The following is a 14,502-nucleotide window of genomic DNA, read 5'->3' as shown; positions in this document are numbered from 1 at the left end:
GGGTAACATCAAAGAAGGCTAATGCACCATGCACAGAAGGCTAGCAGTTATTTGGTGTCATTGGAAGATGTGGAGGCGATGAACAATTAACAGTACAACTGAACAAGAACAGAGGTTGTCATTAGCTGATGACTGAAGGCATTGTTGGCGTTGTTCATTAGTGAAAAGGAGAGGTGCAGCTTTAATTGGACTGGACAAGCATTGTTCCCACGGAAGACTGTGCAGATTTCAATTTGACGCTTAACACTTGTTCAGGCAGATCTGAGCCTAGCTACTTCCCCTTTGATGCTCTCAACTTCATTTTGATAATGAGCCTCTATTTGATATCTTTCTTTGCTTCCATCTTCAATCGCGTGTAGCACAGCTTGGATAGGGGAACCTATTTTTCCTCCCAGTACATGCATGATAAATGTATGAACATGTAATCTATATGAAGAACTTGCCCTTCGAGGGGTGACATATGGTCGTAACTCTTGTATGATGAAACAGGAATCTTGATTCTTGCCCAAACTCTACAATAAAAATTTTCTGAGTGACGGCCATTGGGTCACCCACAAGTCTTGAGTTCAAGATGCTTCAAGAAGGGTTTGCCCTGATGCAAATAAAAATAGCACATACAACCTAAGGACAGGTTCTATTCACTATGTGAACATGGGTAGGTTCTCTACCTGGTCTCCAAAGGGTCTCATATCTGCCCAGTGACGTTCTTCGTAAAGACAGTATGGGGGCGTTGCAAGGAATAGTTAAGGTACGTCTACCCACCATTACCAAGCAGGCACTCAGATATGAGTTCGGTTTTTCACGCATCTGAACCCTGACCAATAGTCATAGGGCAGATCGCTAATTCACCACCTAACTTAGAAGCTTGTGTGTGCTTTCAAAAATAAATACAGGTGATGCATGAAACAATTCTAAAAATGCATGGATAAGACAAAAATAAAACAAGATAAAAATGCAAAAACTTAAACACATCAATTACACAAAGCTTAGTCCAATATTGTTAGAAACAATACCTTCCCCAGTGGAGTCGCCATTCTGTCGCACGTCAGAAAATCCACGCGCGGCGTCGGCTGGCGATTTTATCGTTGTTATTGCGTTTGATTGGTTCGTTGGAGTCGCCACCTAGTAATTTATTCAAGGCTACTAGGAAACCGGATGTACTGGTCATGTCAGAGATTCGCAGGTAAGAGACTGGTTGTGGTTAGGAAAGGTATTAGCACTCCTAACGCACCCTACCTGAGGTAAGCTGCTTCGTGGCTTTGACGTGTCAAAGAAGTTTTAATAATTGTCTTTTCATCGGATATTAGAAATACAACTTACATGTAAGTTAATAAATCTTAACCGTGATCCAATCAAAATATTAAATTCTTCTTTAATCTTTACAATTTTATCTGAAATAAAAATAAAACATCCATGAAACAAATACAAACACACCTATACACTTTCATTATATTTTCTTTTTCTTTTCCTTTCCTTTTCTTTTTTTTTGTTTTTTTTTTTTACATACACCATTTTTACATGTAAAACAGATAACAAAAATTCAAAATAAATCAAATATAATAATATCTAAATATACACATCATCTGAAAGTTACAACAAAAACACAAAGAAATCATCGGGAACAGTGCTGCACAGCCTTGGTGCCGTCTGAACAGCGGCTGCGCGTGGACCCACGCGCCGCCGCCGGCGAAGACCAGCAAGCTGCTGGATCGGGATCGTCTCCTTCTTCTCTTCCCGTCCGTACCGGCGGTGCATCTCCCAATCACCTGCAAAGCAACCCAATCAACACAAACAGTTTCCGGTTCTCCTTTTTTTTTAGATCTGTCTCGGCCTCCCTTCTTCCTCTTGATTTTCTACTCTTCCCTTCTTCATCTGGGGCCAACGCCGCCGTTGCTTGTTGCCATCTGGATGGTTGAAGATCGGAAGAGAAGCTGTCGGGGTTGGTGGCGCGTCGGTGGTCATCGCTCCTGTTGGTGGCAGCGGTGGTTGGCCTTGTTGCTGTCGTCCGTGGGGTCTGCTGGTGGAGGAAGAAGGACTGCTGCTGGCCGGTGAGGGAGACCGTGGGTCTGAGGAGACGATCTGTGAGGGGGAGCCGCCTGTGGGCTGCTGAAGGAAGGAAATGCTGAAGGCGGTTGTTGATGAGGGAAAGGCTGTTCTGTGTTGAGAGGGAAGAACTGATTTGGGGAAGAGAAGGAAACGTAGGGAGGAGATGTCAGGGGCAGACGTGAGGCTTGTGGCTGGTTTGTGGGTAGAAGTTGTGGTGGTCTGCTGTGAGGGTGGAGAGGTCTGGTGGAGCTGAAACGGCAAAGGGGGGTCCTTGGCTATGTGTTGTTGGCTGGAAAAGGAAAAGAAGATGGGGAACGGTGTGGAGGTTGAGTGGAGAAGATGAAATTGGCCGGGGGTGAAGGTTTACCTCCCGGATTCTGTCCAAAGGAAAGCAAAATGTGGGGGCTGTAGGGTTGAAGATTGAGGGGACGGCTGAGAGGGAAGAAGAGAGAAAAAAAAATCAAAACAGGGGTAGGGGTCGGAGAAGGCTGGCGGCTGGGTGTGAAAGAGATAGGTTTAGGGTTTTTCTTTCCCTTTTTACTTGTCAAAATTGCCCCCCCCTTTTTGAAAATTCAGTATAGCATGGTATTTATAGGAAAAATTTTGCTAGGTTTTCAAACTAGTCCCTCAACTTTTCCTTTCCTTCTCTTTTCCTCTTTTTTTTTGTAAATTTTGATTTTTCTTATTTTTTTTGTATTTTTGAAAGCGAGCAAATATCAACGTCGACTCAATGAGGAAAATCAATGATTTTAAAATTAACGCGTTAAAAGTTGAACGCGTTCGAAAGACCTTTGAAAATTTAAATTCTTTTTAGACGACGCTGAAAAAGCTAAAAACGATGCAAATGTATTAAAAAATGTATTTTTTGGGTTTTCAATGCTTTTCGCTATTTTTGGATTTTTTCTGAAAATTTATTAAAACATGGGTCAAAAATTGGGTAGCAACAAGAAGGATGATAGAGAAGAAGCTGCATTTCTTGTCCAACAAGAACTTGGCGAGAAACAGGAAAATATATGGTATCTAGATACTGGAGCCAGCAATCACATGTGTGGCTACCGAGAGTTATTTGGTGATCTAGATGAGACCAAGCAAGGTCTAGTTACTTTTGGAGATACCTCAAAGGTTCCATTCAAAGGTAAAGGCAGCATCCCAATCAAGTTGAAGAACGGCGATTCCAGCTACATCGCCAATGTCTATTATGTCCCAGCCATAAAGCAGAACCTGATCAGCTTAGGTCAACTTATGGAGAGAGGTTATACTTTTTACTCGAAGAATTGTCATCTGACAATTAGAGACAACAATGGGAGATTAATGGCCTATGTGAAAATGTCCAAGAATAGGATGTTTCCTTTGAACATCCAGTATGATGCAGCAAAGTGTTTGAGTGCCATCACCAACAGTGAAGAATGGCTCTGGCACCTGAGGCTTGGACATCTGAATTTCACAAGTCTGAAGATGCTAGCAAGCAAGAAGATGGTCAAAGGTTTGCCCCACATTGATCATCCAGATGAAGTCTGTGAGAGTTGTGTCCTCAGCAAACATCACAGATCCAGTTTTGCCAAAGAAGTCAACTGGAGAGCAAAGAGGCCACTGGAGTTAGTGCACACAGATGTGTGTGGCCCAATAACGCCTATGTCGACTGGACAAAATAGGTACTTCCTCACGTTTATTGATGATTTTAGCAGAAAGACGTAGATATACTTTCTAAAGAGGAAGTCAGAAGTATTCAATTGTTTTAAAGATTTTAAAGCAATTGTGGAGAAGCAAAGTGGCTACATGATCAGAACCGTGAGATCTGATCAAGGTGGAGAATATACAGCAAATGACTTTGAAGCCTATTGTACACAACAAGGCATCAGACATCAGACAACACCTGCGTATACACCACAACTGAATAGTGTAGCTGAAAGGAAGAATCGCACGATTCTTGACATGGCAAGAAGTCTGCTCAAAGCAAAGAAGTTGCCCAAGCAATACTGGGTTGAAACTGTATCATGTGCAGTGTATCTACTGAATCGCTGCCCAACCAGAAGTTTGCAAGGAGTCATTCCAGAAGAAGCATGGAGTGGTCACAAACCAAGTGTTACTCATCTACGAGTCTTTGGTTTTGTGGCATATGCAAAGATCCCAGATGCAAGAAGAAGAAAGCTTGATGATAAAAGCGAGAAATGCATCTTTGTCGGATATGGTGAAAGAAGGATGGGATACAAGCTGTATAATCCCATCACGAAGAAGGTGATTATGAGTAGAGATGTTATCTTTGAAGAAGATAAATCTTGGGAATGGAATGATGATAAAGAAGCAGGCAAATGGATTAACATTGATTTGATCCTTGAAGGTGAAGAAGTACCAACAGTACTTGTCGAAGAACCAATTGTGCCAGCAGCCGAACCACAAAGTCCGGTACACAGATTCCCTGTATTCAACAGGAGGAACACACCAGGAGCATCATCATCAACACCACCAGCAACATCCTCATCGTCAGAAGGACCAAGAAGGATGAGAAATCTTGAAGAACTGTACGATGCCACTCAAGTAATGGAAGATACAAATTTGTTTTGTTTCTTTGTAGATAGTGACCCATTAAGCTTCGAGAAATGGATTAAAGCAATGGATGAAGAAATACATGCCATTAAGAAGAATGATACCTGGAAGCCGACTCATCCACCAGAAAACAAGAAAGCAATAGGTGTCAAAAGGGTCTAGAAGACGAAAGCCAAATTAGTGGATAAAGGCTACAAGTAGAGAGAAGGCATTGAAAGGAGAAGTGTTCATGCTTGGCATGACATCCCTCGATTGAGTTTAAAGGGGAGATTTGTTGAATATTAAACTCAATCTAGATGGTCAAGGAAGGCAACCACCAGCTGCCACTGACCAGCCAGCCACCAGCTATGACAGACCAGCCGCCAGCCACCAGCCGCAGCCGCCAGCCGCCTTCACACCACCGTCCACAGCCGCCTTCACACTTGAAGGTTGAATTTTCTTGTTTTGAATTCGTGTATAAATAGCAAGCTGAGCTTATGCTATTATGTGTGGGAGATTAGAGAGAATAGAGAGAAACACTAGAGAGAAAGAGAGGGTGTGTATTTGTAAGCTTTTTGTGTTTTGTAAGCTTTTGTTCTTGTAATAAAACCTTGTGTTTTATCCCCTCTGAGTGTTTCAAAGCCACCACCAGTGGTTCCTCCCACCAACAATTGGTATCAGAGCCCCGTTCGTCAGAAAACAGAAGTATTTTTTGGGATAGCCGAATTTTCAAAGTTGTCCAAAACAAGTTTTGATCATTCCACCGTGTAGAGCTCATCCATACGAACTCACTGACGCAAAACTCAGCTCAATCGGACACCGGGGTGAGCCACACGCGCCACCTGAATATTCGGCACTGTTTGCCCACGCGCATCCCACGCGTCCCGAGGTAGACGACGACTGAGCCACACGCGCGCCATATTTGAGCCGTTTAAGCCGCGCCGCGCCGAGCCGCAAGCCAAGCCTCCAGCCGAGTCGAAGAATATTCCCGAGAATATTCCCTTTTCAAGCCGAGCTGTTAAGCCGAGCCGCTATTAGCCGGAGCCGAGCCGATAGAACATTCCACAGAATATTCCCGGTTCAACCCAGCGAACCGCCCGACGCCCAGAATTGGTTTTTGGACCGGTTCACCCATTTTATGACCCGATTTCTACAAAGTCAGACCGGTTCCCGACTATTTCGACCATTCCGGATCGATCTACAGTGTCCGTTTTGCCAAATTCAACTCCCATAAGGAGATATAGTCATTAAAAGAGCAAAATGACTATAGAAAGTACACAAACACTCATCCCGAAGCTGACCAAAGACAACTATGATAGTTGGTGCATCAGATTAAAGGCATTCCTTGGTTCACAAGAGTGTTTGGAGATTGTACACTATGGTTATGATGAACCAGAGTCCAAAGAAGAAGAAGATGCTTTACAAGAGGCACAAAAGCAAGCCCTGAAAGTCAACAGAAAGAAGGACAACAAAGCAAAGACCATCATCTACCAAGGTCTTGATGAAGATACATTCGAGATCATAGCTTCCGCTGAAACATCAAAAGACATATGGGAGGCTCTCCAACAAAAGTACAAAGGTGCTGACAGAATCAAGAAGATTCGTCTTCAATCTTTGCGAGGTGAATTTGAGTTATTGCAAATGAAGTCCTCGGAATCTATTTCTGATTATCACACAAGGATTATGGTGATAGTCAATCAGATGAGGAGAAATGGAGAAGCCATCGTCGATTCTCGAATTACTGAGAAAATTTTGAGATCCCTAGATCCAAAATTTGATTTTGTTGTTGTCGCTATTGAAGAGTCCAAAGAAGTGGACAAGTTGACAGTGGATGAACTTATGAGTTCTTTGCAAGCTCATGAGCAGAAGATTGTAAAGCGAAATGGAGATAAGGCCATCGAGCATGCCTTACAAGCAAAGTTGTCTCTCAAGGACAGATATGAGCAAGGGGAGACTTCAACAAGTGGATATACCACTCAAGCAGGAAGTCAACAATCCAGAGGAGGATTCCAGAGATTCCAAGGAAGAGGTTCTTGGAATACCAGCTTCAGAGGAAGAGGTGGCAGAAATACCACCAGAGGAGGCCAAAGACAACAAGCATTCACTCCTAGAGGAAGAGGAGGCGGTTACAATAACCGTGATAAGAGAAATATCCAGTGTTATAGGTGCAATCAATTTGGGCACTATAGCACTGAATGTCAAAGGAAAGCTCCGTTGGAGATATGTGAGCAAGCCAACTATGCAGAGAAGGATGACAGAGAAGAAGCTGCATTTCTTGTCCAACAAGAACTTAGTGAGAAACAGGAAAATATATGGTATCTAGATACTGGAGCCAGCAATCACATGTGCGGCTACCGAGAGTTATTTGGTGATCTAGATGAGACCAAGCAAGGTCTAGTTACTTTTGGAGATACCACAAAGGTTCCATTCAAAGGTAAAGGCAGCATCCCAATCAAGATGAAGAACGACGATTCCAGCTACATCGCCAATGTCTATTATGTCCCAGCCATAAAGCAGAACCTGATCAGCTTAGGTCAACTTTTGGAGAGAGGATATACTTTTTACTCGAAGAATTGTCATCTGACAATTAGAGACAACAATTGGAGATTAATGGCCTATGTGAAAATGTCCAAGAATAGGATGTTTCCTTTGAACATCCAGTATGATGCAGCAAGGTGTTTGAGTGCCATCACCAACAGTGAAGAATGGCTTTGGCACCTGAGGCTTGGACATCTGAATTTCACAAGTCTGAAGATGCTAGCAAGCAAGAAGATGGTCAAAGGTTTGCCTCACATTGATCATCCAGATGAAGTCTGTGAGAGTTGTGTCCTCAGCAAACATCACAGATCCAGTTTTGCCAAAGAAGTCAACTGGAGAGCAAAGAGGCCACTGGAGTTAGTGCACACAGATGTGTGTGGCCCAATTACACCTATGTCGACTGGACAGAATAGGTACTTCCTCACTTTTATTGATGATTTTAGTAGAAAGACGTGGATATACTTTCTGAAGAGGAAGTCAGAAGTATTCAATTGTTTTAAAGATTTTAAAGCAATTGTGGAGAAGCAAAGTGGCTACATGATCAGAACCGTGAGATCTGATCAAGGTGGAGAATATACAGCAAATGACTTTGAAGCCTATTGTACACAACAAGGCATCAGACATCAGACAACACCAGCTTATACACCACAGCTGAATGGTGTAGCTGAAAGGAAGAATCGCACGATTCTTGACATGGCAAGAAGTCTGCTCAAAGCAAAGAAGTTGCCCAAGCAATACTGGGCTGAAGCTGTATCATGTGCAGTGTATCTACTGAATCGCTGCCCAACCAGAAGTTTGCAAGGAGTCATTCCAGAAGAAGCATGGAGTGGTCACAAACCAAGTGTTACTCATCTACGAGTCTTTGGTTGTGTGGCATATGCAAAGATCCCAGATGCAAGAAGGAGAAAGCTTGATGATAAAAGCGAGAAATGCATCTTTGTCGAATATGGTGAAAGAAGGATGGGATACAAGCTGTATAATCCCATCACGAAGAAGGTGATTATGAGTAGAGATGTTATCTTTGAAGAAGATAAATCTTGGGAATGGAATGATAATAAAGAAGCAACCAAATGGATCAACATTGATTTGATCCTTGAAGGTGAAGAAGTACCAACAGTACTTGTCGAAGAACCAATTGTGCCAGCAGCCGAACCACAAAGTCCGGTACACAGATTCCCTGTATTCAACAGGAGGAACACACCAGGAGCATCATCATCAACACCACCAGCAACATCCTCATCGTCAGAAGGACCAAGAAGGATGAGAAATCTTGACGAGTTGTACGATGCCACGCAAGTCATCGAAGATACAACTCTATTTTGTTTCTTTGCAGATAATGACCCACTTAGCTTCAATGAAGCTGTCACAGAAGAGAAATGGATTAAAGCAATGGATGAAGAAATACATGCCATTGAGAAGAATGATACCTGGAAGCTGACTTATCTACCAGAAAACAAAAAAGCAATAGGTGTCAAAAGGGTCTACAAGACGAAAGCCAAATTAGTGGATAAAGGCTACAAGCAAAGAGAAGGCATTGAAAGGAGAAGTGTTCATGCTTGGCATGACATCCCTCGATTGAGTTTAAAGGGGAGATTTGTTGAATATTAAACTCAATCTAGATGGTCAAGGAAGGCAACCACCAGCTGCCACCGACCAGCCGCCAGCCACCATCCGCAGCCGCCAGCCGCCTTCACACCACCGTCCACAGCCGCCTTCACACTTGAAGGTTGAATTTTCTTGTTTTGAATTCGTGTATAAATAGCAAGCTGAGCTTATGCTATTATGTGTGGGAGAGTAGAGAGAATAGAGAGAAACACTAGAGAGAAAGAGAGGGTGTGTATTTGTAAGCTTTTTGTGTTTTGTAAGCTTTTGTTCTTGTAATAAAACCTTGTGTTTTATCCCCTCTGAGTGTTTCAAAGCCACCACCAGTGGTTCCTCCCACCAACACATCTCATATGCCTTTGTGTGCATGTTGTTCTGTGCTGTGTGGATACCATTTTGATAGTATCCATTGGGCACCATTGTGCACCCAGCAAAGAAATTTCACTCTTTTCATGTGTTTCTGAAATAAATGTCAAATTAATCAACTCTCTAGGTTTATCTGAGCTAGCTGAATATAGTATTGTACAATCTACAGCTTGGCATTTGCCACACGTATACTTTGAGTTGATTGATGGCTTTCGGCAAATAGAATTTTGTATTTCTAGAAATTTATACTAGTTAAGAGAATATGCAAGTCATGCAATAACCTTACCTCATTAAGTATGGTTAGCACGGTCTCAGGTTTGAGCTCCTTGGCTTGGATACCTTGTTTCACCCAAGACTGGAAGCCACCTTGGACCAAGTATGGTCTCTGTCACATAAAAATGCAAACAAACAATTAGCAATATGATACAATAGGTTGTGGTTCCGGATTAACAATAGACTCACCTGGCAGTGCAAATTTTCTTATAATGCAGGTCACAAGGTTTAATTCTGCAAAATTCTACTATCTTCTCTATCTAAATTATATGATTAGTCCTGGAATGAACCATGGTATCATCTAGTATTCGTGCATTTAACTTGTTTCTCTGCAAGCCATTTACACAACAATACAGCCCAGCAATCTATGGAGTGAAACAAAAGAATATTGAAATTGATTAATACATTGCAACTTCCCATTCAAGCAAGGTAAAGACTTTTTTTAGAGAGAGAGAGAGAGAGAGAGAGATATTTTAAGGACATAAGTTAGATGTAATACTAATGCCCTTTCTGAATTATACCGCTTGAGAACAACAGGAATGAAAATTGGGTTCTATCTATAGCATTTATACGACAGAAAAACATGCATAAGGACTAATGGTTTTTGACTTGACAACATTGTAAATGCTTTCAATAATCTCGATTAATTTAATAATATAATTAAAAAAATCAACAATAAAAAAAAAGTCACAGAAGATTAATAAAAAAAAACATTTGCTAATATTATGAAAATATTCCCTCTATATATTCTTGAAAAGTGTTGTCATAACCCAATTTTTGACTATTTTATTTTAATTATTATTATTATTTTACTTACTAACAAAAAATGAATGATGAAAAAAATAATAATGTCGGAAAAACAAGTAAATGAAGAATGAATTAAAATTTGGGTTAAGGGCAAAATGATTGGAAGTTTTGGGGTTTAATTAAACTTTGGAATTAATCTAATTAAGCTTGGAATTAATTTAATTAATCCAATTAAGGGTTTAATTGGAGAATTGATAAGTTTTGAGACTTAATTAAGCTTGAAATTAATTTAATTAATCCAATCAAGGGTTTAATTGGAGAATTGATAAGTTCTGAGACTTAATTAAGCTTGAAATTAATTTAATTAATCCAATCAAGGGTTTAATTGGATAATTGATAAGTTTTGAGATTTAATTGGACTTGAATTTAATTAAATTAATGAAATCATGGACTTAATTGAATAAATAGCAAAGTTTGGGGTTAATTGGGGGTCAAAATTGCAAAATTAAAGTCCAAGGACTAACTTGTAAAAGGTATCGAAATGCAGGGCCAATTACAGTTTAAACCAGGGGCTTAATTACGAGACTTTTGAAACTGCAGGGGTCAAAACGTAAAATACCACCTTTTATCTCCAAATGGTGTCGTTTTGAAAGGGACGTTGTTCATCTTCTTCTCCTTTAAACCAGTGACCGTTTCTGCAGGAATGGAGGGAGGTGCGTTGCAGCAGTAATCGTCGTCCGTTGGCTTCAGTTATGAGCACCTTGATGATGGCCGACCGTTGGCCTACCGACCGTTATCAACCCGCTGAGCCCTATATAAACCGAGCAGCACCTAAGAGCAAGGGGTTAGAAAAAAACAGAAGAGGGAGAGAGAGAGGACGAACGAAACCAGAAGAGAGAAACCTAAAGATACCAGCCGAATTTTTAAGTGTGTTTTTTAGAACCCCATACCAGAAGTGAACCCTTCCCTTACCAATATCGGCCTTAAAACAACAAAAACAGAAACAAACCGGGAGAGAGTAGAGAGAGTTTAAAAAACAGAGCACTTGAATAGTTTTTCAGACGAGAGCAGACGAAACAGAAGACCCAGGAAAGGAATACAACGTGAGATACAAGCATAAGGAGTAAGAGGCAATTCGAAAACAGAAGCGTCATCTTCGGCAACCTCGCGCAAATTCCCTGCAAAAGAATCAGGTAAGTCTACTCTGTTTTCCCTTGCGTTTTGTTAATTCGTTTTCGCCGCTTGTTTTGAATTAATTAACAAAGTCCAGGCACACGTGATTTGGATCACGCGTACCTCATGTGGCCCAGCCGGGTCACTGGCTTGGGCCAGTGACCAGGCTGGGCTGGCTGGGTCTCGCCCAGCCTCAAAAACATAAACATAAAAAATAGAAAAAAATAGAAAAAAAATAATAAAATAATAAAATAATAAAAATAAAAAATATGTGTATGCATGAATAAAAATAATATAAATTTACTAGTTTATTCACCAACGCCAGAGTCGGGAATAAATACTGGTTTAAATTTATATTATTTTTTTTATTATATTTTATTTTATTTAGCAAAAAAATATATGTGCATGTATGAAAAAATAAAATTTATTTATTTATTTTCTTATTTTATTTTTATTGATTCATTCACTGACGCCAGAGTCGGGAACGAAAATACTGATTTAAGTTTTTTTTATTATTATTATTTAACTATATAAAAAATATGTGAACGCGTAATAAAATGAATTTAGTTTATTTGTTTATTTACTAGCGTTAGAGTCAGGAATAAAAAATATTAATCTAAATTTATTTTATGACTACGTAATAGTTACCAACGCCAGAGTTGGAATTATCCGTGGTCGAATATTCACTGACGCCAGAGTCTGGAATATTGTGAATAAATCATCAGAACGTAAACCAATAAAATTTTTAGCAATTTAAGACAAAAACAAAAAAAAACAATGCAGTTTGCCTTAGGCAGAACGTTTAAGGGGTGATAATATCTCCCTTTTACGTAACCAGTCCTGAACCATAGAATCTCTGTTGACCAGTTAGGGTTTCTAGTGACCATAATACTAGGTGGCGACTCCTAAAACAAGACATTTCCCCCCAAAAAAACAAGATGCCAGAAATCTGTTCTTTTTCCATAAATCAAGAATTATTTTTAGGGCCGCCGAGATGTCGGTTGCGACAAGTGTCAACGATTTTATTTGATAACAAAGTAAAAATTGAAAGAGAACGAGATAACCTCATTAAAAAAAAATGAAGTTCAATTACCAGAAAATCAAACATTGTAGGACAAACTAAAAAAAATTAATTTTAAAAAAGAATAAAAAATCCTAACTCGAGTCAACATGTCAAATTCATAACTTAGTTATGAGACAGAGATAACTTCATATAAAACAAATTGAATAAAATAATGGAAACTAACTTTCAAACAAACTAAATGATTAAAGACAAAACTGAAAAAAAAACCAAGTCAATCCGGGTTAACTTGATTAACTCGTGATTTGAGATATGAGATTGGAATAACCTCACAGAAAAAAAAACCGAAACAAATCACGAATTTCAAGGCATAATTATAACTAAATTGTCCTTACTTTACATTGATTATAACTAAAAAGCCATGGTGAAGATACAACAAAAAAAAAACCCTGAATATCAATTTTAATTTTTTTGCTTTTAAGAACAATGTAGTAATTTCACTATACTATCAAAAATTAAAAGATTGAAATACCCATGGATCCTAGTTTGAAAAATTTTACTTTTAAGAATATTTAAATTATTATACTTTGTTTCTAAAATGTTTAAAAACTGATTTGTTTTTATTTAATATGACAATGATAATAGATCACATGAAAAGACTGCATGTATTGTTTTTAATGACTAATTAAATAATTTTATTTTAGAGGTGTAAAATAATTACTTTATTATTTTAATCCAAATTATATGTATCTTTAATGTACAATAAATGACTAAGCTGTTAGTTTTTTTTATTAATTTTAATTTTGATTAAAAGACATAGCAAGTTGTCTAAGTAGTAGTTTTCAGTACTTTTCAACACTTTTCATGGGTCTTATCATGTATAAGAGTTCAATTGTTTCTAGCCAATCTAAGTAGCAGTCTATCCCATAGTTATGGAATCCAATTCAGGGGTATATTTGACTAAAAACAGTGTCTCGAGTTATATTGGTTAATTTAAGTTAATTAAAAAAATTAAAAAGAAATTAATTAGGATTTTAATATTGTATATAAAAAGGTTTTAAAAACAATTTATATGATTAAAACATATATGTTATAAATAATAAATTTTAAAAAAATTTTAAAAAAAATTTTTTACTTTTAAAAGTCTCAGGTAACGCCTATACTATCTCAACCTTCAGTTTTGTTCTTGCCCCTCCTAATTGATTTAATGTTTTTCACGTTGTTATACAATTGGGATCGTTTAACCAATATTTTTCACTTGTTGAAAATTAGGGTGTGGTGGATTTGATGTTTTATTTTTTGGTTCATAAAAAAAGTTTTTGATGGGTTTTACGGTCCAGATTTTAACCGAACCCGGCTAAGACTGGTTTATTGGGGTCGAAGACTTGATTGTTGCGTGTCTTTATTGGGGTCGAAGACTTGATGCCCTTTCCTACCATATCACATATAAATAATGAACAAGACCGGAAATTTCCAGGAAGTCAACATCTTTTTTCTTTGAGTTGCTTCTGTTCTATCCCTACATACTTACCCTGTTACCAGAGTCTTACTCTTGTTTCTTCGACTGTATCTCCACAAAACAACTGCGGTGTTTTTCTTGTTTCTCTCTATTTGTTTGTTTATATCTGGAGATTCATCATACGAAACCATCATATATCTCCATCGCCATCTACTCCTTCCACCTTAACGACCGCCCAGCCGCAAGGAATGAAATATGATGTCTTCCTTAGTTTCAGAGGAGAAGACACTCGTTTTGATTTTACCAGCCACCTCTATGCCGCTTTGAACCGGAAACAAATCCTAACTTTCATAGATTATCAGCTTGTGAGAGGAGATGAGATCTCGGCATCTCTTCTGAGAACAATTGAAGAGGCCAAGCTTTCTGTGATTGTTTTTTCTGAAAACTATGCATCTTCCAAATGGTGCTTGGAGGAGCTTGCAAAGATTTTTGAGCGTAGAAAAAATAATGGACAGATAGTTATTCCGGTATTCTACCAGGTGGATCCATCCCATGTAAGAAATCAAACAGGGAGGTTTGGGGATGCGTTTGCTAGACTTATAAAGAAGAAAGCTTTGACGATGGACAAAGTGCAGAGCTTCAGAGACGCTTTGACGGATACAGCCACTCTATCTGGATGGACCTTAGGGAATTCTGAGTAAGCTCTTGAAATATATCCCATGAGAAAATATTCGTTCTTTTGTTGAGTATTTGA

The 14,502-nt window shown here is 39.0% G+C and overlaps 2 protein-coding genes across 17 annotated transcripts in view; one reads left to right on the top strand and one right to left on the bottom strand.

The window, feature by feature from the left end:
- Nucleotides 1-14,502, bottom strand: part of LOC133667900 (uncharacterized) — a 167,869-nt gene that overhangs the window by 131,734 nt on the left and 21,633 nt on the right. The window lies entirely within an intron of this gene.
- LOC133667891 (disease resistance protein RPV1-like) overlaps nt 1-14,502 on the top strand; it is an 81,690-nt gene that overhangs the window by 53,715 nt on the left and 13,473 nt on the right. The window contains exon 1 of one of the 3 annotated variants that reach the window (XM_062087591.1): nt 13,940-14,445. The exons of the other annotated variants lie outside the window; for them this stretch is intronic. Within the exon in view, the coding sequence (XP_061943575.1) occupies nt 13,997-14,445 (449 nt within the window). The 5' untranslated portion in view covers nt 13,940-13,996. Of the gene's footprint in view, nt 1-13,939; nt 14,446-14,502 lie in introns of those variants that run through there. 3 annotated transcript variants of the gene reach the window in all.

The sequence above is a fragment of the Populus nigra genome, chromosome 11, assembly GCF_951802175.1.
Source record: "Populus nigra chromosome 11, ddPopNigr1.1, whole genome shotgun sequence".
NCBI lineage: Eukaryota > Viridiplantae > Streptophyta > Magnoliopsida > Malpighiales > Salicaceae > Populus > Populus nigra.
This window is presented reverse-complemented; position numbering and strand designations above follow the sequence as displayed.